This window comes from Coptis chinensis, chromosome 3 (genome assembly GCF_015680905.1).
Source record: "Coptis chinensis isolate HL-2020 chromosome 3, ASM1568090v1, whole genome shotgun sequence".
NCBI classification, from domain to species: Eukaryota; Viridiplantae; Streptophyta; class Magnoliopsida; order Ranunculales; family Ranunculaceae; genus Coptis; species Coptis chinensis.
Genome location: NC_141458.1, coordinates 8,426,720 through 8,451,005, shown reverse-complemented (window position 1 = coordinate 8,451,005; position 24,286 = coordinate 8,426,720). Strand labels below are relative to the sequence as shown.

Genomic DNA, 24,286 nt, shown 5'->3' with positions numbered 1-24,286 from the left:
TTTTTTATTTCAATAATGAAAAATCAAAGAATCAATAGTTTGTTTCAAAAAAAAATCGTGAAAATGTGTCTAATCCGGATGGCTCCTATTCAAAATATTCATAACAATGAGGAAGTGGAGATGGAGCCTAGATCGAAAAAAAGATAAGTCTAACTTGTATTGAGGTTGATGTGTCGAATCTTGAATCCGATCCCGGTTTACGACCTAAAGTTTTTGATTATCATCCAAAGGATCAAGAAGTCATTAGAAGGGCATATTTGCTAAGAGGGCCTAGGCAACCATTTCTAGCTCACTATCCACCAACACAAGATGGAAATAAGGTTTGGCGCTTCAAGAAAAACTTTTCACTATGTATGGAAATTGGTTGGAGTATAGCATTCACACTAATGCTATTTTTTTTATTACACCGCTACTTGTGGAGGCGAGAGTCCGGAGATAATAGGGATGCTTTCATCAATGGTGGGTTTAGGAATTGGAAAAATTGCAGAAGGATTGAAGATCATGTTGGGAACCATAATAATGCTCATAACGAAGCGTGTATGAAGAGTGAGAATCTAATGAAGCAAGACCAACACATCAAGAACTTAATTGTCAAGCATTCGACCAAGAACGGATTAACTATCGACTTCGCTTTAACCGCTTTTTTGATGTTATCCGATTTCTTTTGCGCCAAGGATTAGCTTTTCGTGGTCACGATGAATCTGAAAGCTCTAAAAACAAGGGAAACTTCCTTGAGCTTTTAATATTCTTAGCTCTTCACAATAAAGTTGTTGACAATGTCGCCTCTTAACAATGCTCGAAAAATCTCAAATTGACATCACCGATATTCGTAAGGCTTTAGTAAATGCAAATTTCTTTGTTGAAACCGCAATGCCATTATGAAAGACCTTGGAGAAGAATTATTTGCCGCTTTGATTGACGGCTCGTGGATACGCTGATTAAAGAGAAAATGGCTATTTGTTTGCGATATGTTGACAAGAAAGGTTGTGTGATAGAGCAATTTTTAGGCATGATGCATGTCCCTGATACTACATCAGCTTCACTCAAGACATCACTTGAAAAATTCTTCGGCATACATGGATTGAGTTTCTCGAGATTGCGTGGTCAAGGGTATGATAGGGCTAGTAATATGCAAGGGCAGTTCAATGGGCTAAAAGCGCTTATTTTGAATGAGAACAAGTCTGCAATCTATGTACATTGTTTTGCACATCAACTTCAGTTGGCGCTTGTCCATGTCGCAAAAGATATCAAAGAGATTGCTTCATTTTTCACCTCTATTAGCAATGTGGTGAATGTTGTTGGGGTCTCTTGCAAGCGTAGGGACAACCTTCGAAAGAAAGAAGTTGCTAGAGTGTTTGAGCAACTTAGAAATGGTGAACTATCAAGCAGTAAAGGACTAAATCAAGAACTTGGTGTTAAAAGACCTAGCGACACACGTTGGGGCTCACATTATGGTACGTTAGTTAATTTTATTGTTATATTTCCCTCCGTGGTTGAAGTTCTTGATGAGGTGATGGAAGAGAGCTCAAGTTCATATAAAAAAGGAGAAGCACACGTTTTATTAGATTTGATGCACTCGTTTGAGTTCATTTTCATCTTGCATTTGATGAAGAATCTATTGGGAATCACTAATGATCTTTCAAAAGCATTGCAACGAAAAGATCAAGATATAGTGAATGCTTTAACTTTAGTAAAAGTATGCAAGGAGCGTTTGCAGAAAATGAGAGAATGTGGTTGGGATTCGCTACTAGGCGAGGTTTCTGTATTTTGTACAAACCATGGTATAGACATGCTTCAAATGGATGCTAAGTTTGTTCATCGAGGAAGATCCCAAAGAAAAGCAGAATAGGTAACTAATTTACATTATTATCAGGTTGGATTCTTTTATGGTTGTATCGGTAAGCAACGTGTTGAGCTTAATAACCGTTTTGATAAGGTGAATACAGAGTTGCTTCTTTGTATGGCTTGCTTAAACCCTAATGATTTGTTTGGTGCATTTAATACTAACAAGTTGATTCGTCTTGCTGAATTTTATCCTGATGATTTCTCCAAGCAAGAGCGTATAGTCCTTCAAAATCAACTAGAGATTTATGAGATTGATATGAAATCCAATGATGCCTTTAGAACACTTAAATGAATTAGTAGTTTGGCTAGAAAAATGGTTGAGTTGGGAAAAAATATTATTTATAACTTGGTTTATAGGCTTATAAAGCTCTCACTGATACTACCGGTTTCTACTGCTACAGCTGAATGATTGTCTGGTGACATACATAGAAAAAGATATTTTTGATAACATCAGCAATGAGGCAATCTTGAAGTGTTTCCAGGATGCGGATCTTAAAGGGAATTTATAACTTTCATTTTTAGAATTATTAGAGTTCAAAAGAGCAAAATGTATTTTGACAACTTTAGCTTTTTTTTGTATACTACAATGGTAGTCTTTTTGCGAAATAAAATTGTGTGTTGACGTGTACACTAGTACTTGCTTAAAATTATAAAATTATTAGCATATGAGTCGCCGAAGTGCCCCAGTGAGGTAAATTCCTGGGTCTCGCCAATCGTGATACAGAGTTACTCAAATTACAAACCAGGGGTTATACCATTACATCACCTGAGCAAGGAAATCAGTCCTCTAGCTGGGGCTAAAATAGTTGTGACGACAACCATGCTTTTGTGGATACTCAATACAACTGTTATTTGAGCACAATGCCTCAAATACTAAAAATGTTTTCTACTAATTCCTTTTAATAAGTAGGTCAATCTACAATAGGTCATCAAGTTATGGCTGGCCCACAAATGGATACAGATCCACATAATTGCATTTTAAAAAGTATGTCACTGCTGACCAGTATGCTAGAGATCGATCAAATTCTCAATTTGTGGCAAGTCACTCAGATTGTAAAGTGGATCGAAGTCTCGATATAGCTCCAATAGTCCTTAGACCTACGCTCACACGAGCTTCACAGCTCCCTAGAGATACAAACTTTCTCACTAGTTGAGGACCTATACTTTTAGGATCAACTCAGTGCAGAATGTTTACTTAAGCACCAATGGTCCCTTGACCTACGCTCACTTGAGCAGAACGCTTACATAAGCGTTAAAAGGTCCTTTGACCTACGCTCACTCGAGCAAAACGCTTATATAATTAAACGCTAAAAGGTCATTTGACCTACGCTCACTCGAGCAGAACACTTACATAAACGCTAAAAGGTCCCTTGACCTACGCTCACTCGAGCAGAACACTTACATAAGTGCTAAAAGGTCCTTTGACCTACTCTCACTAGAGCAGAACGCTTACATAAGCGCTAAAATTAAGGTCCCTTGACCTACACTCACTCGAGTAGAACGCTTACATAAGCGCTAAAAGGTCCCTTGACCTACGCTCACTAGAGCAGAACGCTTACATAAGTGCTAAATGGTCCCCGGACCTACTTCATCGGAGCGTAACGCTTACATAAGCTAAAATGGTCCTTGACCTACACTCATGGAAGCGTAACGCTTACATAAGCACTAAATAGTCCCCTCGGACCTACACTCACTCGGCGAACGCTTTACTTAAGCACTAAGGGTCCTATACCTACGCCATCGAGCAAAACGCCTCCATAAGCTTAAATGGTCCCTTGACCCACGCCACTCGAAGCAAAATGCTTACTTAAGCACTAAGGGTCCTATACCTACGCTCACTTGAGCAGAACACTTACTTAAGCACTAAGGGTCCTAGACCTATGCTCACTAGAGCAGAACACTCACATGAACTCCAACACGTTCATTGTTCCACTTGGACACGTGTCAAATTATTTCTCTCGTCAGACCATTCTTAAGAAAGCACGACTTAACGAGAAGGGGCTATGTGAGGGACATATATTGTCATCAATATATTTGTGACACATGTCATTGCCATTGATCATATCTTGAGACTAACTTATTGGATCATTACAATTGGTCAACTCAAGAGTCATGAGTTACCTAATGATTACAAAATGAATATGAATATATGCATAGCTATCAATGCAATACTAAATGTCATTAACCAATGGAGCACCAAAAGGGGAGAAAATTCTATATATTTTCTCTCCACTCTCTAACAAAAGAGGAGAATTATATGCTTCTTCTCCACTCTCCATCTTCTACATTCGCCATCAACCATTCGATCACAGAATCCAAACAACGAACTACGTTCGACTTGATTCCAGTTCGTCAAAGAACTGGATACGTAGGCAGTTCGATCAATTGAACTCAGTCACAACATCATTCTCCCCAAATTTCCTACACACGTAAGGTTCACCTAATTAGAACCTTTATAGACGCCAAAAGAGGGGATTGAGGCAACCAAACGGGAGGAATCCTTACAAAATCTGTTCTACTTCAAGTGCTCATCTAAACTGACTATGAAGACTGACCTGCAAAAATCAGACTATGTTGTTGAGTCATTAGGTGCTACCCGCAACTTTGAGCCTTGGTGATGAGGTTAAAATAATGATTGATAAGACTTGCTTTGCAATTTGAGGATATTTGTATATGATTTTTACTGTGGGTATTGTTCTAGTATTTTTGAAACGTAATTGTGGAATTAATTGCTAAGGTTGTATGTATATTTTCTTTCAAAGAAAGAAATGGGGTGTCATGAAATCGCTGGATAATAGAACCTTGAATTCTAAAAGAAAGATGGACATACATGCCGCACTAGATGAAATGAAGTCTATGGAGGTACATGCTAAAATCAAGTTCTCTCGATTTTTTGAGTGTGTTTTCTTTGCGATTTGTTTTTTTCACATCAAATTAAGAAGAAGTTGTTATCTTATGTCGTGAATTGTCTCCGCTCTTTAATTTTCCAAAAGAAGCATATTTTCTCAAGTTGATCAAGCACGTTAGTCTTTATCCAAAAATATCAAGCACTTTAGTTTCTTCGTCCTCTTTTTGTCTGTCATCCAAATTAGTGTGTTATTAGTGTGTTGCTAGAATAATTTTTCTATGGGCAGAGCTAATAATTTGGTTTTGATTGTATTTTTAATGTGATTTTATTTGGTCTAATTGGGGCACGTCTTATTTATGACAAAAGATTTTCACAAGCTTAACATGCCTTAAGATTTAGGCCATTCTGAATACCAATAAATATGTTTCATAATATTAATCAAATTCCTTTGGAAGAATTTGTTAGATTGAAACACGAAAACTAGAGCACAGGGGAGTTCCAAAGCTTTGGCTCGGAAAAATAGTTATATATGTATTTTCTTTGTGATTGTGAGTGTCAAACGCTCCATTGTCTGTCATTTTAGTGTGAGAGACTATGGGCACTGACACTGTGATGTTCATGCTCATTCATCTTCTTCTTAAACCAATAAACCTTTGACACCATGTTTTGTTCTTCATAATTATCTACTAATTGCATTGAGATTTTGTATATATTGAGTCCTACACATAATCATTACATGTAATTGATACACATATTGCACCTCAGAATAGCATGAAGATTTAACATTGAGCTCCCTAGCACTAGCAACTAACTTTATTTTTCATCAGCTTATTGATTTGAATCAAATATCTTGAAAGAAAAAATGTTCTATATGAGATAAAGAAGCGTGACACATGCAACACTTGCTGAATACTCATCTTTCCCAACAGGCTATGGTTTTCAAGTCACAAACGTTAATATACACTAATAGTGGCAAGCCTATACTTACATGTTATATGATTAGAAATTTGTTTGAATCTATATGATCTTGAAGTGAAAGGTTAGTTAAGCATCTTAGATATTGACACATTGAGAAGTATTGGAAAAGATGCGCGCATGTCACACATTTTTTTAATTAGCTGAATGTATTGTATATTCATTGTTTATGTTGTTTGATATCGATTTTGTGTGTGAATTTCATGTAATTGTTTCACGTTGTCGTTGTGATTAAGTCAACATATATTTTTTTTGTGATTACATGCTCAAGAAAGTTTTCATCCCGATTGATTTTTGGGGATTTTTAATCTATTTTAAGATTTTGATTGTGGGGGTGCATTCTTAGACTGGGTTGGGAATCTCATAGTAGCTCGGTATTGTCACACCCCGAATTTCGACAAAATCGGAAAAATAATATTTGTTCTCGACTCTTCGATTTTCGAGATGTGATGCACTCTCAACTTCCAAAAACCCATAACATGTTTAACTATTCCAATAATTTAAAACTAACAAAATTTTTAAATAAACCAAAGTCCTCTTCATTACCAAAAAATCACAAATATGATTACATTACAAATTTTCTTTCAACAACTCTTTAATTATAATTACAATTGAAAATACAAAAAATATTGTCTCAACTGAAAATCTATTGCACCTCAAGGGAAAACAAACATATTCTATAATGAGACGCTAACGCAAAACCACAAGCAAAGAACCAACCTTCTTCTTCAATACTAATCCCATCAAGACTTATCAACTAGGTTCAAGATATGAACACACCCGATAAGCAAAAATGCAAATCGGGTCAAAGATTATAAACAATGCTTTGGTATGAGTAGCCCTAAAATACAAAATATACTTTTATATATATACACAATCCATAAGGCAGCTTAGTTCCTCCACCGGGCACCTTAATTTCCAACGACTAATACAACATTCTTAAATACACTAATTAAGGCCGTAAGTAGTTCCTCCACTGAGGCACCTTAGCTTCTAATTTAACAATAATAAGACATTTAGTTCCTCCACTGAGGCGCCTTAGCTTCAAACCGTACTAAATAAATTACATCTAATAATAAAATAACAAAACTAAAACTTACTCTATACTTACTCTGGTGTAGGCCTAATCACAGGGTGGGTCACACCTCCATAAATAATCAATTCAAACCACATTTCTGCAAAACCATTGTGAATGCAAAACAACTTACAATAAATCATTTATTATAGATTTAACGTACACTTTGATATATCATCACAATTACTGTTTAAAGTTTCTTCAAGTGTCTCTAGAATCACGTCGTCTCTATGTCTTACCTAGTTTTTCTGGCTACCATAATCGCTCCCCAACGCCGAACATGTACATCCACATACTAGATAAGAGATGTACAATCCGGGCTCTGTTCTTCTTTGTTTTAACTTGTCTAGTTCTAAGCGAAAATTAGTTTTCTTAAAAATCCTCCATTTTTGATAAATCATCCCATTCTAAAGAATTTTGCCATATTTTACTTTAAGAAACTTTCCATATTTTCTCCTATAACTTACGAAATTATTCTCTCCATGTTTCCTTATTAAAAAAAATCTCTACACTTTATTTTAAAACTTAAAAACTTTCCTATTAAATCATTTTCAAACCAAACAAACTATTTTCTTTTCTTTTTTTTTTTTTAAAGTCAAACATATATATTCACTCCACTTAACTTAATACTTAGTCAATATTATTATTATTATTATTATTTTGCAAAATAATTAATTTTGGACATTTAATAAAATGAGGGTGTTACAGGTATATTATTGAATTAAGTTTGAAGTGTGGTATATGCTCAGCACAGATTGTCTTTAAAATTCTTGGACAAAATCTATGTCATTAAACCATATATAGTGTAAGTACCCTCCGTTCTCAAACATATCACTACAGCACACGTGTCTACACACCAGGTCATATCTTCACAGCTCATACATCACCAGGTCGTACCATGCCACTAGGACGTAACAACGACCCAAACTCGGGTCGTCCCAAATATCAAACACATCTATATATGGAAGCAAATGATCTACCGCGATCTTGAAGCTCAGCCAACGTACCAATCAAGGAGACATTTACTTTGTAACATCAGAAGTAATAACAAATCATCAAGATAGCACAAAATATAGATCTACACTTAACAACGGTCTTGAGCAAATAAGGAAAGTCAGCTCAAACATCTATAAGTAGAGAAAGATGAACTACGTAAGGCTTGATTCAAGTTGACCCAAGAAACTTGATACATAGGTAATTCTTATCCCAAAAAAGAGTGCAGTCATTCCTTACCAAACTCAACATCAGGTCGTAGGTACAAAATCTACACCTCAACATATAGTATAAATAGTTAGTTTGAATTGTAAGAAATGATGTTCATGATATTATTTCCAGATTTTTAAACAGAGTAATGCTCAAGTCCACTTAACACCAATTAAGATGATGATATAGCTAGCAAGAGTTAAAAGGGCATTAGAAGTGGGAGTACAATTAATCTTCTATAGTTATGATAATAGGAAACAAAGAAATGAGAAAGATTATAGATTATTCGATTTTCGCATCTCGATAGTGTTACTAATGATCCTTTTAATACTAAGATCAGTTTGACTTACTCAAATAGAAACAATTCACATTGATTTTTAGTGAGTATTGTCGTGAGGAGAACACTTAAGATCTATTATGTGTTCCTCAAGTAGAATCTAGCAATTCCTCGTCTATGTTTTTAGCTACTAAGATTGTCATTTCTTTTGTCTATCTTTGTTAATTAAGTGTCTTGCTCTCTTTTTTATTGGTGTAAATTTATATTGTGACCCTTCTAACAGATGAAGTCTTTTCTCTTGAGGCGAAAAATCTGAAAGAACCCCTCAAATAGAGCTGGAATACAATTTCAACAAATGTTCACCTTGAGCGACAACATATGGATATATATTGTATGCACCTGGAACTCTAAAAAAGCTTTTAACCAAGGCCCAAAATTTCGATATCGGTTAATATATCGGTGTACCCAAAAATTGAGATATATCGGTTTTTTTTGTGACCAGTCCAAACTATTTAAAATATCGGAAATATCGGATATATCGGACATATAATATCGGAAATATATTGGAAATATTGGATTTATATTTAAAAATGGTCAAAAAGTCAACCAATATATATCGATTATATCGGAAATATCGATTATATCGGTGATATAAAGTTTCATATCGGAAATTCCGATATATCTCGGAAAAAAAGGGTTCAATATTCGGTGGATATATGTCAGAAATATCTCAAAAATATCAATATCGGTGTACCAATTTACTGAGATATATCGACGAGATATCGGATATCTCGGCGATATTTTGGACCATGCTTTTAACATAACTGAGGAAGAGAGCAAAATAATTTTAGTGATTTTTCTTTTTTACTAAAATTATTTTAGGAAAGTAAAATATCTAAAAGAGTCAGGGCGTGGCCGGGATCCAAAATCTAGTACATATATAAAGCCAAGGTATATACTCTTACGATTCGAAATTTTAGAATGTCATCAAAGTCTCCCCACTTTTTCATACGTATACAGAACCAATAGCACCAATCCTTATCCTTAGATCGCTATTACTATTTAAATCACTTTATTAATCCAATCTGCCTCCAATGAAATTAATGAATGATGTAAGATTATAATATATGTTCAAAATAATTGAGCATTTCTTAATAAGGTATGGCCAGTGGAGTGAAAAGGGCATGTGATGTCATATGAGAACATGGTTGCAAGAGCTAGGATTTGGGTTTGTTTAAGCTTGGAGAGTTGTGCTTAACTGCTTATAGCTTAGAAAATCAATATTACTCGTGTCAATAAAGCCAAAGGATGAGATCAGGTGTGACTTGTGAGCACAATTAGGTGGTTTCTTCTAGTCGTTCATTGCTTGTGGAGGTTTAGTAATAAACACAAAAGCGGTCCAATCCCTTTTTCATTCAATGGACCACTTGTACGAGTTTTCGCTTTAGGAACTCTTTACAATCACAAAATGTCGCCATTTTGATGAAGTCACAAGGAAAGTGGATCTAGGAAACAGGTGACAGTGATATTTGCACATGTCATGCTAGTAGAGAATAGCGATTTAAATTAAAATTATTGATGATGCTCCCGACCCTTGTGACAAGATATTTTCAAAAAGAATTTATGTTCTCGTTTTTTTTTTGTTTTTTTTTTGTTTTTTTTCTGTTTAATTTGTAATTTATTAGATAAATAGTCTGACATTGGAGTTTAACGACCCTAGCCAAGCAATATATAAGTATCTGAAGTGGCTTTGCTCATATATATTTTGTCTGTTGGTAATTGGATGCCCTAAGTTTTTATATGTTTTGGAGCAAGCTATTTCCAGAAGGTTATGTGCTCCAACTCATGTGAGGTAAGCAGCCATGTTTTGTGAGTTTAAATATCAGCCAATAACCATATAAGAGCATCTCTACCGCATATTCTTCAAATTTGAAGAATTTTTTTGAAGAATCTAGTCGCAAATTTTGACTAACTCTAGGTGGTCACAAATATTGACCGCAAAATTGATTATAAACCCCACCACGCACGCTTATTAAGAAATGTTGCGCTGCAAGATTCATCGTCGCACCCCATTGGTGATCGCCGTCAAGATTTTAATGTCGCTGCTATTGAAGAAAAGTCGAAATTTTACAAATTGCTTCATTCTCACCCAACACTCCAAAACTATCTCCACAACCATGGCTTTTTCTTCATCATTGTAAAAAACTAACCAACATACCGGCATTGGCGAATCAACTCAACAATCATGTTATTTTGATACACTTAATTAAGAGAGGTGTCAAATTTGCACCTCAAGAAAACACCTTGCATTGTCATGCAAGTATCTGAACAAAAAATGTCCTAAAGCACCACATTGTCAAGGTTATATGCTCATACATAGAAGTTGTAACGAAGATGGTGAAGAAGTAAGATTTTTGAAATGCATGTATGATATATGTTCTGGTATGGAATATATATATATGAAGACAGTTTGTTAATATGCACGTGTTGTGACGAGGATGATCATTGGTATAGGTATTGCCCCTATGCACAGATATCATGCCCAAATGGTTGTGATGGTGTTAGAGAGGTGAAAAAGTTTGCGAACCTTGAAGGAAAAAAGTATTGATCTATTGAAGTGTTTAGTGTGTGGAAAATGTGAGTGGTTAGGTGCTGTAATAGAAAAGGTTAAGAGTGGTTAATCATTTCATTTTCTATGACTATGTAACTTAATATATTTTTTTAATATGAATAAACTTTTATTTTATATAAATATATGTTAGTTTAAATTAAAATATATATATAATAAAATAGAAATTGATTAACATTGTTTATTGACGATTAAAAATAAATATGCATCTACGAAATTAAATTAAATTACAACAATCAACGTTGGTCACCCCTAATGCTCCATAGATGCTCGACAATGTCGTTTTTAAGTCTATCATGCATAGTCTTTGATTGAACTCGTAGAGTCCTCTCAATGTAGTGTTCATGAGTAGGTGGGATATGTGGTTACCCTTCTAGATCATGAATATACCTCCTCATTTCATAATTTTTATTCTTAGCTCCGATTATCATATTGTGCAATATGATACATGCTCTCATAATAGTACCTATTGTCTCCACATGCCATAATTTGCAAGATTTTGCCAAAATCCCAAATTTAGATTGCAAAACCCCAAAAGCTCTTTCAATATCTTTCCTTGTAGCTTCTTGCATCGTTGTGAACCACTTCGTCTTTAGAGTATTAGGGTTTGAAATTATTTGTATAAATACAGCATAGTCATGATATATACTATCAGCTAAATAATAACCCATATTATAGCTATGTTGATTTACATCAAAATAAACAGGTGGAGAAGTACCATTGATCACGTTCAAATACCGGCGAGTTGTCTAACATCTTGATGTCATTGTGTGAATCTGGCATCACAAAGAAAAAATGTCATATCTACAAGTATACGGTTACAACAGCTTCGAGAATAACAGATGGTTTTTCAAAACGACCACTGTAAGCACTTGGCCATTTAGTTGGACAATTATGTCATTCCAAATGCATACAATCAATGCTTCCCAACATACCCACCCATCCACGTATGGCAGAATGTGCAAACAAGCATTCTGTATCTGCAATATTTAGCCTTCGCAAGTAAACTGAACCATACAAATTGATAATTGCATCACAAAAATGTCTCAACGCCTGGTTTCCACTTTGCTCGGAAATGTATAATTGATCGTCAATTTGATCAGCTACCGTACAATAACCAAGAATTACGAAAAAGCCGCGACCACCACCTTGATCGTAGAATCTATACCAAGTTTACCAAAGATTGTTAAATTTAGGGCGAAAGTACTTAAAAATAAGTCCGAATATCGTTGAAGATGTGAAGAAATAAAGATTTTTATACTGGCTTAAACGTTTGAAATCTTCTTTCGAAAAAACAGGACGATCGATGAAGTAGTTGGCCTTCAAGATTTCCAAAGTCAAAGCATAGTTTCTATGTTTCACTTTTCAACCCTTCTTTGAACCACCATGTGGTGCCTTCGGAGCATATACTTGTGCTTGTACAAGTACAGCTAAATGGTACTTCATAAAGGGAATGACGTTAACAAATTTTTCATCAAGACTATCTACCAAGTCTTCCGCTGGAGAAGATAAAGAAGAAGACGACGATGAAGATTGAAGGGGAAAAATCTCATACACTTCATGATCCATTTTTTGGCAATGTGTGTGTGTTGTTTGTTAAGAATTGATGTGAAATGGTTGAGTTGTTTGATAAAAATGTTTAAGTTGAATGTATGTAAAATGAAGAAGGAAATGAGTATAGATATATGGATGTAGAATTTCGGTCGTTTTTTGCCCGTTTTTTTTTTTCGTTGGAGCATGCGACATTAGTAGTGTCTCTCGCGACAGTACCACTGGCGCGTAGTGCTAGTCAAAGTAAAAAAAAAAAAAAAAAAATGAGGCGGCATTTGCAATGGCACGCGATATTACCAATATCGCCCCACATCTGCATTCAAATTGCCAAATTTGCATACAAGAATGCGAACAAACAGGTGATGCGACCAAATTTGAGGCCACCTAGAAATAGAATTCCAAAAAAATTCAAAGTTTTTCTTCAAATTTGAAGAATTTGACAGGTTATACTACTACCTAGAGATGCTCTAAGTATGTGGGAATACGGATGCTTGATTTTGGATTTTTAGTTATATCCCGTTAATAATTTATTTCTTAATTATTGAGGGTATAATGTGAAGAAAATTATTCGTCCAAAAAAATGAAGGAAATTTCTTCAACTGGAAATGAAAAAAAAAAAAAAAAAACTAACAGCGAAACCGTTATATGTTAGAGTTGAGAACTTGATACAGACACACAATAATGTGAGAGAACAATTAATTAAACTCAAATGTTTATGTCAACATTCAACAAAAGCACACTCCATAGGACATATTCTATTACTCATTTACTATTTTACCCCACAGTCCACTCTTCCCTACAGAAGAAAGTGTGCTACGAACTAAACAACGTTTGACTTTGTATAAGGACGATTTGGACACAATGATTCAACTTCAGCATTTCATGAGGATGTGGACATACAGCAACTGCAGCCAGAGTGGGCACTGTGTCTCATTGGACAGATCTGTACTCCGTTATCCCTGCTCAAAGTGCATTCATCGAGCGAACTTCTTTCTTAATCGTTTGAAGATTCAAAAAGTTTTAACATCATCAATGAGGCCATGTCGTGTGAAGTTGTACAATAGACTTTTAGATACCCTTTGCCTACTTTTAAAATAAATTTGTTCCTCAACACGAAAGGACTAGCGTACGAAACACGTACTAGAGTCTAGAACTCATTCGACCATCACAAATAAACAATTTAACATCAACGAATGACATTTTAGGATTCCTAAGTACGTGAGTAATTAATGATTCCAAATATATATTTTTATCTTGACACGCAAACAAACTCAAAATCGTTAGGACATTTATAAATTTCAGATTAGACTAATTTTTTATAGATATTAGAGCATCTCTAGGTGGACGTATCCGTGGTCGCATTCTTCAAATTTGAAGAAATGCGTCGGAATTTCCCGGAATTCCAACTCTAGGTGGTCGATTCGATAACCCGTATTTTGTTCTAAATTAGGTTTAAATGGGATGCTGATGCCATTTTTTAGTAATGTCACGCCACAAATAAAGTTTTTTTTTTTACTTTGAAAAAAGATCAAAAACTAATGTCGCGAAAGTTTTTTTTACTTTTTTTTGAACTTGGGGGCTTAAAGAATGTCGCTACGAGTTAATCTTATTTTGCTACAATTGTCGCTAAGAATCTCCAATGAATTTTTTATTTTCAACCATTCTAAATTTTGTCACCTAATCAAAAATCAAAAATTCAAATTTGCTATTAATAATTTTACAAAATTTGGCTAATTGTAGAAAGCCACCACCTCATTTTCAACTATTTTTATTGATACTATATTTGGCAAATGTAGTTAATAATTTACAAAATTTGAATTGTAGAATCGCTCATTTTCAATTTTTTAATTTTGGCATTTGAAATTTTTAATTTTTTAATTATTTGTGACAATGTTTATAATAATTAGGATATCATATCTACAAAATATTAGCCTTAATCTGAAACTTATAAATACCCTAACGATTTTTGAGTTTATTTTACGATCAAGATAAAATATATTCCTAGAACCCTCCCTATATATATATATGCTAGCTTGTAGGCCCGTCCCCAGTTCTTTTGAAAACATTTAGATTTTTTTTAAGAAAAGTGGACTGCCGCTTTAGTTGCTAACCCATTTTAATTTTCTAACAAATTGTTTTAAATAAAATTTTAACTAAGTTTTAAAAATTCATTTTTTCAATTGGAATAGAGATTCTGTTTTAATAGGAGAATGATTCTTGTTTTAATTAGATACGCTCGATTTTCTCTTAATTTTCAATAGGAGAGGAATTCTCATTTTAATAGGAGAAAGATTCCCGCTTTAATTAGAAATGTTATAATTTGTTTTAATAGGAGAAATTTTTTCGTTATAATAAGAGAGAAATTCCCGTTGTAAAAAGGAATTTCCGTTTTTCAAATAGAAAAGAAATTCCTGTTTTAATAGGAGATGACGTAGAATTTTAATAGAGCTAAAAAAATACCCATTGTGGGAGCTTTAATATTAAGACTAAAAAGTAGACCCATACATATGCATCGGCTCTTTTAAAAATTTACTCAACAATCATAATAAATTGTTATTCCTGTTTTCGTCGTTAATATGTTTTAATTTTCTAACAAATTATTTTAATCAAGTCTTAAAAACCCATTTTAATTTCTTAACAAATTATTTTAATTAAGTTTTAAAAACCCGTGTTTTTTAATTGGGGGAGGAATCCCATTTTAATTTGGAAATAAAGAGTTTTTATGTTACTATTTGAGTTTTGGTTTTAAAAGGAAATGAGATTCCCGTTTGAAGTTGTATTCTAAAAGGAAAAGAGTTTCCCGTTTTAAGTTAACTATTGACGACGTAGAATTTTAATAGAACTCGAAAAATACTCCTTGTGGGAGCTTTAATATTAAGATATAAACACAAAAAAAATTAAAGATTTATAGAAAAAAATTATAAAATGATTTGGAGATAGAATCAAATAAATATTTGTTTAGATTTTAATTAACTAGAGTTAATCACTAGTTAAAAAGAGATGGTACCTGGTGTTTATGAGATTTTTCACCCTAAGCACCTAGGAGCGAATTTTTGCTCTAGAATGAGCATTAATTAAGAAAGAGAATTCTTGGATTTTCTACTATTTTGTCATAATTTTTTTTTAAAATTGTCACTATCTAATAGGCTTACTACAAAGTTTTGAGGACTTCCAAATTTTGGGCCCTTTGCGAGATCGTCGTCTTTGCCCCTGCTCAAAGCTGGCCTTGATTCCATTAGAGGCAAACCGAGTAACATTAGCCTTCCAATGATTTCCGTGCATAAAAATAATTTTGTGTTTTGTTTGTTTGTTTTTTTTTGTTACATTATAATTTATAATTTGTACTCTTGCTTCCCTCCTACTTCCCTGAGTGAGTAACGAGATAGATCATGGATGGAACCATATCCCAAACCATAGTACAAAATATCAGGATATGTGTATTTATCGATACTCAATTTCTGGATATGTATCATGGATATATCCCTCTCTTTGGAGATATTTGACATTGTTTCACATGCAAATATCGTAGATATATCCAAAATATCGATAAATATCGTAGATATTGTGGATATTTTTTGATATATCATGATACATTATTTATATTTATTTGAAATATAATGGTAAATATTAAATAAAATTGTTATATATACAAAATATCGCTAAATATCTATAAATATCATAAAATATCTCCAAATATCACAAATATTACAAATATCATCAAAATATCACTGATATTTGCAGTCGTATATATCTCTAAACATATCGTGATATTTATATATCTTTTTCTGAAATTTGAATAGATATCTCCAAATATCACGATATATCGGGATATTTTGTACTATGTCCCAAACAATTTGCATTACAAGAAAGCAGATAAAAGCATAAAACATAGATGCGGTGGTACAAAGGAAGAATATTATTGGTGCAGTCATTAATATAAATAATTAAAAAGATTTCACACTTTTACTTGACTTACTACGTAAAATCTTTTAATTATCTTTTAAACAATCCCCTGCAAAACCTTTGGAGGACAGAAAAGAAGATAATACCTATATTTTTGTTATCATCCAGTTTGAAATGAAAAGTAGAAGTTGACATGATTAAAAGGAAAACTAGGAGGTAGGGCTAGGAAACCCAAAGACTGTTATATATGACAATAAAACAAACGTAACGGGAGAAAAAAAAAAAAATACAATGGTTACTTGGGTTGTTAAAAAATGGAAAGAAAAAAAAAAAAAAATGCTATAATGACAAATGAAAATGCATACAGACATACAGTGTAGTATTTGTTGGGAAAATGGAAAACATGCATAAAAGTATAAAACTACTAAAGAAGCTTTTGTTCCGAAGCAAAACGCAATTTCTCGAATATTTTAGTTACCCATGCAGTAACGTATGGTCCTTCGTTGCATATATAGTTAGTAATTCGCCGTTTAATTCGCGAATTATTCACATATTATAAAGATTTCCGTATAAAACGAACAAGGTGGCGAATATTTGAAAGATGCGGTTTAATTAATATGTAAATTTTTTGGATTTATTATTGCCAAATTATAATATCCGAATTATTGGAATTAAAAAAAAAAAAAAACAGGATTTTTATTGTAAAAATTGGAAACTGGAAATGGAAACTCTCGTACTTTAATACTTGGAAGAACTCAACCGACTAAAAAAATAAATTTTAAAGAACCCCTAAATGGTTAGACTAAAGAATAAGAAATACATGTGTTCAGTTATTGAAGGCTTTAAGCCATAGCTAGAAAACCGATTCCACCATTTTTTAGTTCTTGAAGCCATAGTCTTGAAGATCAAAACTCAAAAACAATCTTGTTTACCAGGAATAGATGTGTTGGTTGTACGTTTTTAATTTTGTTTGTATTAGTGATAGTAAGTAGAACTAAAAATTTGATATTTGTATTATTTTTTCATGAATAAAATTGTAAAAATAAAAATAAAAATATTATATACTTATATATCAAAGTTTTAAATGTAAAATATATAATTTATTTTTAAAAAGAATGCATTCAGATATACCCGCTTTAAAACACGATATCGTATTTTTGCCATTAGCATTTTATTGGACCGAATATTTAAAAATATTATTGTTAAACATTTTGAATCTTAGGCGAATAATTTCCGTATCGAATTTTTGCCGTCTACGAATTTACTAGCTATGCTCCATTGTGCATTCACAACCTGCCACGTGTGACATGTCCACCATAATTGGCGCATATTGAAAGGGCAGCTATGAATGAATTTATTAAAAAAAACTAATTTTCTTCACAAAGTAATTCTTTTGTTAACTTAGTATATTAGTTTGCCTCAATGATGCCTTCTAGAGTTCTAGTTTCCACTAACCTGAGACATTCTGAATGAGTCCATGCTGTTTATGTCTTTAGAGAAAATTAATGAACATAAACAGAGTCCATCATTCCAAGTAAATTAACTAGAACCTCATACAGAAATATGTATACAAAGATGTTCATTCGAAATTTGGGGTGGCTGTGTTTTTGGATGTTCACGTACTCTGTAATGTTAGCATGGTCACGGAAGTACGGAACAACAACACACACATCTCGGAGCACACACACAGGTATTGAGGCACACACACATCTCGAATTTGAATGAACGGTGAGATAACACAGTTACAGAGATGATCTCTGTACCCGGTTGTAGAGATCTTGAACCCTTTGTAGTATGCGTTCGGAGTACCTGTACTACCTACTACTACGCATGCTCTACAGTTCTCATTGTAACAGAGAAATTGGAACTGAAAATCAAGTCAGTGTTTAACTATTTAGGAGTGCAGAGTCTGTCAGAACAAACAAATATTAACACTAATAATGGAGAAACAACTTTTGTTAATTTACAATCAAATTAAGACTAAAAATTAAGAAAAAACGAATTTTACATACAAATCAATATGAACATGTCGTCCTTTGAATTCGATCACGAAGAATTCCATTATACAAGGCCATACGATTCTCGGGCATGGTTTGCTTGTTACGATTTTCGAACCCACAATCTTGATAATTTGGTCTCATTGATTGTCTACATTCCCTTCTGAAGTCATCTCCATTTCTAGTTGGGTGATCAACAACATCATCTGCAAAATGAACTCTTTTCTTCTTCTTTTCTCTTCTATTCCCATCTAAAAATATTCAAAAAAAAAATCAATAATAAAAAATACTAACACTAACAAGAAAATTGAAACCATATAGGATTACTTCACAAATTGTTGCAAATTAAACTGCATGGAACGTACCTAAAGATAGACATGATCGTAAATTTTGTGGAGTCCTAGAGTCTGAATTTTGATTGATGGTAATAAATTGATGATCAGTTGACTTTGTCCGACGAAAGGCGAGGAGAAATACTGTTCCGGAGACTGCCATGGCTGTGGCAAACACCATGCCTTGGGAGATTAAAATTGAGGACATGGTCAAGAAACCAAGTGAAAGGGAGTTGAGGAGGCAAGAGAAGAAGAAAAGTTGTTGAATGTTGGTTTACATGAAGTGGTAAGAGAGAGAGATAAATAGAGTGAGATAAAGAGTGGGGGGAAATTAAAGTAAAGTATTATATTGACGAATTCAATATGACAATATTTTTTTTTGATAAAGCAATATGACAATATGTAAAAGCCAAAAGTAAGAAAAATTTATTATATTTGAAAATGTCGTAAGCATCTCGATTTCTCCTAACAAATGGTGTCTAGTTTTGTTTGTGAACCGCACGGCAAGATCAAAGAAGTGAGACTTTTATTGAACTAGACCAGTATCTATAAATGGAAATGGTGATAGTTTCAATGTTGTTCTCAATTATTTGTTGTCCTTAAGGTTGATTGATTGTCTTTTTCATCTTTCATATTCACTCGAGGAGGCTGTAGTTTAGAGGAATAGAGTATATACGGACCTTTTGAGCATTTGGTGTTTTTAATTTGAATAATCTTACTATAGATTTTATCGAAATATTGTATTGCAAATATAGCTATACTTTTTTATCTTTAAAATTTTAAAATAATTAGAGTTGTTGATTACTTGAATGCCAGACTTATTTTTTTGTAATAAATTAGAGGTTATGGCTGAGCCCAATCTGCATTTGAATCTTAGATAAACCCTACAATTCCTATCCTCCTCTAGAAAACTGTTAAGTATTAAGCTCACGGGAGGAATAAAGTACTCGATTACATTGTCAGTAGCTAAAGAAGCTAAGTGGCCTGCTAATCTATTGGTTTTCCTATAGACATGCTTAAAAGATACATTCAAAAAGCTTTGTTGTATGCACTTAATGGCTGCAACAAGATTAGAGCATTGCCATGGAGGTAGCTCCTTTTAAGTTAGGATTCGAATATCAATCTGTGAGTCTGATGCTACTATGATCTTTTGTTTCTAGAGAATGTCGACTTATTAGTTTGCAGATCCTCATTAGTTGATTCGGCTAAAAAATGTGTGATAGCCAAATTCGTGACCTGTAAGATGACGTCTTCTGACCCATGAGAGAAGAATGGAAGAGGAGTGGGAAGCACTGTAGCAAGTCCGTGGACAAAGAAGGGGCACGTGACCCTAGAGGGATTTTGTGACCAAGCCGAACGTGGATTAAGGGAAGGAGAACGGGAAGCACTGTAGCGGCTCCGTGAAATCCTATATGGACAGGTGGGAAGGCAGCGATCACAAGATAAGAGAGAGGATCAATGAACAAGAAAAAGAGGAAAGAGAAATAAGCTATAAATTTGGTTAACACATTTGGCGCCGTCTGTAGGGACAAGTTGACCCACAATCTAGTGGTTAAAAGAGGAAGTTATAGTATGACTACAATAGCTAAAAGAGGAAGAGGGAGACCCAAAAAGGTGAGGGCTGAAGCCATTGAAAAAGAAACCATGAGTGTGGAAATGGAAAAAATGGAAGAGGAAGTCCAGGATACAGCGACAGAAGCAACTAGACTTCTACAGGAAGAGGTAGTGAGGTTGAGAGATGAGAATGATGAACTGAAAAGAGAAAGAGAGACCACACAGAGAGAAGCAGAGACAGGAGAACCAGAAGCTAGCGAAGTGATGGGTCAGTACGAGGAAGCTCTTCACAAACCAAGAGCAAACCTTAGGGGGATGCATCACACTAGAGGTAGTTCAAGCAATGATTGAAAAAGACAGAGAAGCGAGCCGCGTGGAGGAGAGGGATACCCAGAGTGCGGCAAGGCCAGTCTTAATTAGAACTCCGCTGGGTCGATTCAACTGAACTCGAGGTACCTAAGAGGTTTACGCAACCAAGGTTCGAGAGATACGACGGAAAGCGGTGATCCCGCTGACCATTTACACCACTTCGCACAACATATGCCATCGCGGCAAGAGAGCAAGTATGATGGGCTCCATCGTATGATGTTTCCCACCAACCCGAAAGCGGGAGCTTCGGACTAGTATTATCATTTGGCATCGCGAAGTATACATAAGTTTGAGGAGTTGGAGCAGGCATTCGTGGACCACTTTCATTCATCAGAAAAGGAGGGTGGTCGACATCGCGAATCTTTTTAATGTTAACCAAAAGTCCACCGAGACGCTTATGGAGTTTCTGTGTAGATTTAAGGAAGAGACCCTACGAGTGGAAAATCTGGATGAGCATACCGTGGTCATAACTTTCGAGCATAGTTTGAAACAGGGAACTAGGGTCCACAAATCTATGTCCAAAATCGAAGTCACGACGTTACACGTGTTGCATCCAAAGGTGGAAAGGTACATACGCTATGAGGACATCTTGCAGAGAAATACAAAGGAACACAAGAAGCTAGAGAAATCAGTGCAAATCGTAGGACAGGGGGATCGAAAAGGCAAAGACAAGACAAGAGGGGGGATCCTATAAGAGAGAGACCTATAAAGTAGAAAGAGGCAGAGACCATGTCAGTAGGGACATCCGAGAAAGGAAACCATACCACGAAATAAAGTCAACACCCTTGGATAAGTCGTTGAGGAAATCTTGCAATTGATAAAGGGGCTGCAGTATTACGAAGGTTCACGAAGTACCCCTAGGGAATTGGAAGGAAAGTCATTTTGTGCATATCATTAGATCAGGAATCATGCAACCAATGAGTGTTTTGCATTGCAATGGCTGGTGGAGAGAATGATAGAAAAAGGGATGCTGAGGGAGTTTGTTAAAGAGGTACGCCCGGTCGAAAGAGAGTCGGTAACGGTCAGGATCCTAGGTACAATCAACGTCATCTATAGTGGAGAAATGTTAGGGAGGAACACCCACAGGGAAAAAATAAGGAGGACGGCCAGCTTGCAGCAGATAAATGAGGTTGTGAGTATTCCGCAGCCCATTCTGGGAGCCACTGGGGGAGAGGGAAGGATAGAGTTCACTCCAAAGGATCTGGCGGCAGTAATCTTACCTCAAGAGGACGCATTGGTAATCACAATAGCAATGGGTAATTACATGGTGAAGAGGGTGTTAGTAGATCGCGAAGCTCGCGGATTTGTTGTTTAGGGCGAATGGAAGAAATGTGCGAGAAAAAAGGAGATGAAGCCCCCCCCCACTAACTTGTTTAGGTTCAACGGCGCATGATGATGGAGCCAATAGGGGAGTTGGTGCTACCGGTAACTGCGGGACTGGTGACGGTGCTTTATGATAGTGGACACCAACTTACAATACAATGCAATCCTGGGAAAAATATGGATTCATGAGATGAAGGCAATCTCGTCCAGTTACTACCCGGTGATCCGATTTCCCACTAATGGAGGAATATACAAGATAAGAGGTGACCAGGTCGCGGCACATACAAAACAATCATCAGGTGACGGGTAAAGGGTTAGTCCGCACACTAGAGAAGGATATGTCGGGGAAGGCAAAACCCCCCTAGCATAACAATTACGGCTCGCGACAGGCTGACGAGGAGTCACTGTCGGGCCAAAACAATGGATGAGATTGAGATCGGAATGTGATCATGGCGGAGGAAGAGAAATTTGTATCCGTTGGGGCCGGTTACGGAAGATTGGAAGGCAAGGTTGACGACCTTTTGATAGAAAACAATGACGGTTTGCATGGTCCATAGAGGACTTGGCGGGATTGGATCCGGAGTTCGCATGTGAGAGAGGATGCCAAACCCGTCAGGCAAAGGATGAGGGGTGCTAAACCACAGTATGCACAAGGAATTCGAGAGGAGATACATAAGTTGAAAACGGCCGGAATAATCCGCGAATGCAAGTTTACAGAATGACTTTCAAACATAGTTGAGGTTCCCAAGAAAAATGGGAAAGTAAGGATGTGCATCGATTTCACAGACGTCAACAAGGAGTGCCCGAAGGATTACTACCCCATGCCGCGGATCGATGAACTGGTAGACCGAACCACTAAATTTAAGATATTCTCATTCATGGACGCATCAATGGGGTACAATCAGGTGGTAATGTACGGGCCCAATTAGGAGAAGACCGTGTTTGTAGTAGAAGGGGGGACTACTGTTACACCAGAATGCCTTTTGGACTTAAGAACGCCGGGGCGATGTTTCAGAGAGTAGGGGAGAAGATGTTTAAGAGCAAAATTTGAAAAGGAATGGAAATCTACATAGATGATATGGTAGAAAAGAGTATGACCGGGGAGGAACATCTGGCGGGTTTGAGCGAAACGTTCTCCATATTACGACGACACAAGCTGATGTTGAACCCTGAGAAGTGTATGTTTGGGGTGACATCTGGGAAGTTCTTGGGGTACATCGTCACATACCGCGGAATAGAAGCAAACCCATATCAGATAAGGAATTTACTAGAAATGCAGTCACCACAGAATGTGAAGGAGGTTCAAAGGTTGGCCGGAAGAGTCACGACCCTCAATAGGTTCATAGCGAAGTCTTCGAACAAATGCAGACCTGTGTACCTTCTCTTAAGGAAGACAACTAATTTTCAATGGACCGCGGCATGTGAAAGTGCTTTCCAAGAGTTAAAGGATTATTTAGGAAAGGCCCCGATCCTATCATGATAAGGCAAGGGGAAAAGTTGTATCTATACTTGGGGGTATCAGAGTACACGATCAGTTCAGTGTTGATAAGGGTGATAAACAATGTAGAGAGGCCAGTTTACAGTAGGATCGAGAAAGTTGCCTTGGCTTTTATTTTCTCAACGTTGAAGCTAAAACCTTATTTTGACGTTCACTCGGTAGTTGTAGTGACAAACTTGCCACTGAAACAGGCCTTAAAGGTTGACAAATCAGGAAAAATGTTGAAATGGGTAGTGATGCTGAGTTCTTATGATATAGTGTACCAGGTCAGGATCACGAAAAAGGCCCAAGCAATGGCAGAGTTTCCCGCCGAGAACCCTACTTAGGGGGAGGAGATAATTATGGAATAGGAAAGCGACACCAGCCACGACCCTGTAGACCATTGGGATATGTGGAATGGATGGAAGGTTTTTGTAGATGGGTCCGCTACCAATACAGGGAATGGAATTGGAGTGGTGTTGGTCACACCAGAGAACACTCGGCTAGAGTTGTTGATGAAGCTGGGGTTCACGACTTCGAACAATGAGTTACAGTACGAAGCAGTGATAGCAGGGTTGGAATTGGCCAAGGATCTGGGTGTTAGCGAACTGACAGTCTATTCTGATTCCAACTTGGTTATATGTCAGGTGAACGTGGGGTTTGCGGCACGATGCCCTAAGATGGTGAGGTATTTAGATGTATTACAGAGAAAAGCTAGAAAGTTCACTAAGATCAGGTTTGTTCATCTAGGCCGCGGAGAGAATTGACACGCCGATGCGTTAGCATATGTCGCGGCAATATAATATTTCCTGGAACCGAAGGTAGATCCATTGAGGTCATGGTACTAAGCAAGTCAAGTACCTCAAAGGACAAAGAGGTTTGGGTAACAACTGAGGGAGAGCCAAGGTGGATGGAACCACTACAAGAA

The 24,286-nt window shown here is 35.8% G+C and overlaps 2 protein-coding genes across 2 annotated transcripts; one reads left to right on the top strand and one right to left on the bottom strand.

Moving 5' to 3' along the window:
- The first annotated feature begins 949 nt into the window (after positions 1 to 949).
- LOC147507728 (uncharacterized) lies at positions 950 to 2,137 on the top strand. The gene is made up of 2 exons (XM_086596415.1): positions 950 to 1,762; positions 1,874 to 2,137. The coding sequence occupies exons 1-2, from the start codon at positions 950 to 952 to the stop codon at positions 2,135 to 2,137; spliced, it is 1,077 nt and encodes a 358-aa protein (XP_086452541.1).
- A 16,079-nt stretch (positions 2,138 to 18,216) lies between these two features.
- Positions 18,217 to 18,937, bottom strand: LOC147507727 (uncharacterized). The gene is made up of 2 exons (XM_086599074.1): positions 18,669 to 18,937; positions 18,217 to 18,554 (listed from the first exon to the last, which is right to left on the bottom strand). Exons 1-2 carry the CDS (start codon positions 18,841 to 18,843, stop codon positions 18,322 to 18,324), a joined length of 408 nt encoding a protein of 135 aa, XP_086455200.1. The 5' UTR covers positions 18,844 to 18,937; the 3' UTR covers positions 18,217 to 18,321.
- Between the last annotated feature and the right edge of the window lie 5,349 nt (positions 18,938 to 24,286).